Source organism: Suricata suricatta, chromosome X (assembly GCF_006229205.1).
Source record: "Suricata suricatta isolate VVHF042 chromosome X, meerkat_22Aug2017_6uvM2_HiC, whole genome shotgun sequence".
NCBI classification, from domain to species: domain Eukaryota; kingdom Metazoa; phylum Chordata; class Mammalia; order Carnivora; family Herpestidae; genus Suricata; species Suricata suricatta.
Window position 1 is genome coordinate 106883752 of NC_043717.1, and position 2252 is coordinate 106886003.

Below are 2252 nucleotides of genomic sequence, written 5' to 3' on the forward strand. Positions count from 1 at the left end.
CCTCCCTCCCTCTTCCAGGGACTGCAAGAGCTCTGGAGCTGAGGCCTTGGTCTGAGGCAGGAGTCCTGAGGTCACAGAGCAGAGGAGGTGCAGACCTGTGCCAGCCAGTTGTCAAGGTGAGGTGCATGCTGTGCAAGTGGAGCCGGCGGCTGGCCCATCCCACCCCAGAGAAGACCCCTGGGCCCTCCACCCCACTCTCAGGTCAGGGACCTCGGGCTCTGTGCGCTGAGCTGCACCCTGAGGACCCCCCTTATCTTTCTTCAGGTTCTCCAAACATCATGCCCCTGCAGCAGAAGAGTGAGCTCTGCAAGCGTGAGAAGAGGCCAAGAGAGTCCCCGCTACCATGGGATACACCAGCGTGGGAGGGGGAGAACCAGGAGGAAAATGTGGAGGGGGAGGAGGCGCAGGTGGAGGAGGTGGCGGAGGAGGGGCCAGCATCTGCCTCCTTGTCCTCCTCTACCTCCCTGTCGTCCTCCTCCTCTGCCCAGGAGGAGGGGTCTGATGCTGCTGGGTCGGCGAGTCCTCCCCAATGCCCTCAGAGCGCCTGCCCCTCCCCCAGTGCCATGGCAGGCACTCCGGGGAGCCAGTCCAACAAGGGCAGCAGCAGCCCCGATGAGGAGGGGTCGAGCACCTGGGGGGCCGAGGCAGTAGCCCGGGCCTCGCTCTCAGATGCGCTGCGCATGCAGGTGGCTGACCTGGTGTTCTTTCTGCTGCTCAAGTATCGGAGCAAGCAGCCGACCACACAGGCGGAGATGCTGACGGTGGTCAGCCAAGACGACCAGGACCAGTTCCCCGAGATCTTCCGCCAGGCCTGCCAGTACCTGCAGGTGGTCTTAGGAGTGGACGTGAAGGAAGTGGACCCCGGCGAGCACTCCTACATCCCGGTCCCCGTCCTGGGCCTCAGCTGTGATGGTACACCGAGTGGTAGGCAGGGCATGCCCAAGACGGGTCTCCTGGTGCTGGTCCTGGGGGTGATCCTCGTGAAGAACAACCACGCCCCTGAGGAGGAGATGTGGAGAGAGCTGGGGGTCATGGGGGTGTATCCCGATAAGGAGCACATACACTACGGGGAGCCCAGGGAGCTGCTCACCCATGTCTGGGTGCAGGAAGGGTACCTGGAGTACCGGCAGGTGCCCGGCAGCGAGCCCGCCCGCTTTGAGTTCCTGTGGGGGCCCAGGGCCCACGCGGAAACCAGCAGCCTGCAGGTGCTGCAGCATATCCTCATGGTCAACAGCAGGTATCTGGGCGCCTCCCTGTGCCTGGGTGAAGAGGCTGGGAGCCATGAGCAAGAGCGGGCCTGAGCCGGGGGCAGCCAGACCCCCTGCCACCTGGGGTCCAGCAGCTTCCCCTGCGGGCCAGGAGGCCAGGCCGCTTCTGCCCTCTCCTGGGAGCAGGGAGGGCCCTGGGCGTTGTGAGGAGTGGAAGGCCAGGGTGGCTTGGGGGACAGCGGGGCCAGGGGCACCTTTGGTGAGTTACTGTTCTCTGTCTGTGCGACCTCGGAAATCCTCCTTTGTTTCCCGAGGAAGCTTTCCCATGTAGTTCCTTGTGTTAGAAGGTTTCAGGATCTTTGGCGGCTCAGTGTGTGAGTGGCATCCAAGCCACTGTTCTTCGAACTTGTCATGTTCAAGTGTCAGGGTGTTGCCATTTGCTGCAAGGAGCCGGGAACCCTCCTGTCCTCGTCTGGGATCCAGAGGGGAATCTCGGTGCCTGCCTGGGCACAGGGATGTCTTGCAAACGTGGAAGACCTTGGCAGTGACGTGCTGTGGTCCGGAAAGCAGGAAATAAACGCCATGACTCATTCGTTCTTGGCTTCTCACCCCTTCTGTCCTGTGTGTTTATGTACAAGTGACAGCCTTGTGTGTGCCTGCCCTGGGTGGACTCTCCACGAAAGGAGGAGCCGCTCCATCTGGGCCCAGAGGAGCCTTGCTCACAGGGGTCTCCAGGTGCCAGACATTCTCTGATCTCTGCTCCCTCTCAGCAAGGACACTAGGAGAGGCAGGACGTGTCCCACCCACAGTTCACTGTCTAGCAGCAACCTTCCCGGTGAGAAGGCAGGAAGGGTCCCCAAGACTAGCTGAACAAGTGAAAGAAAGCTGAGGGGGCGGGGCTCCAGGGGGGAGCCCTGCATGGGGTTGTCCCCTCCCCGCAGCCAGGCGGGCCAGTTTCCCTTTTCAGCGCGATGCCTCCTGGCAGCTGCTCACAATGAAGCTGGGAGGGGATGGTGGCCACAGTGCCCCCTCTGCCTCAGTCTC

At 62.5% G+C, this 2252-nt stretch overlaps 1 protein-coding gene across 1 annotated transcript; it reads left to right on the forward strand.

The window, feature by feature from the left end:
- The first annotated feature begins 430 nt into the window (after positions 1-430).
- Positions 431-1818, forward strand: LOC115283989 (melanoma-associated antigen 9-like). The gene is made up of 2 exons (XM_029930527.1): positions 431-1237; positions 1553-1818. The coding sequence occupies exons 1-2, from the start codon at positions 564-566 to the stop codon at positions 1584-1586; spliced, it is 708 nt and encodes a 235-aa protein (XP_029786387.1). The 5' UTR covers positions 431-563; the 3' UTR covers positions 1587-1818.
- Positions 1819-2252: the final 434 nt, after the last annotated feature.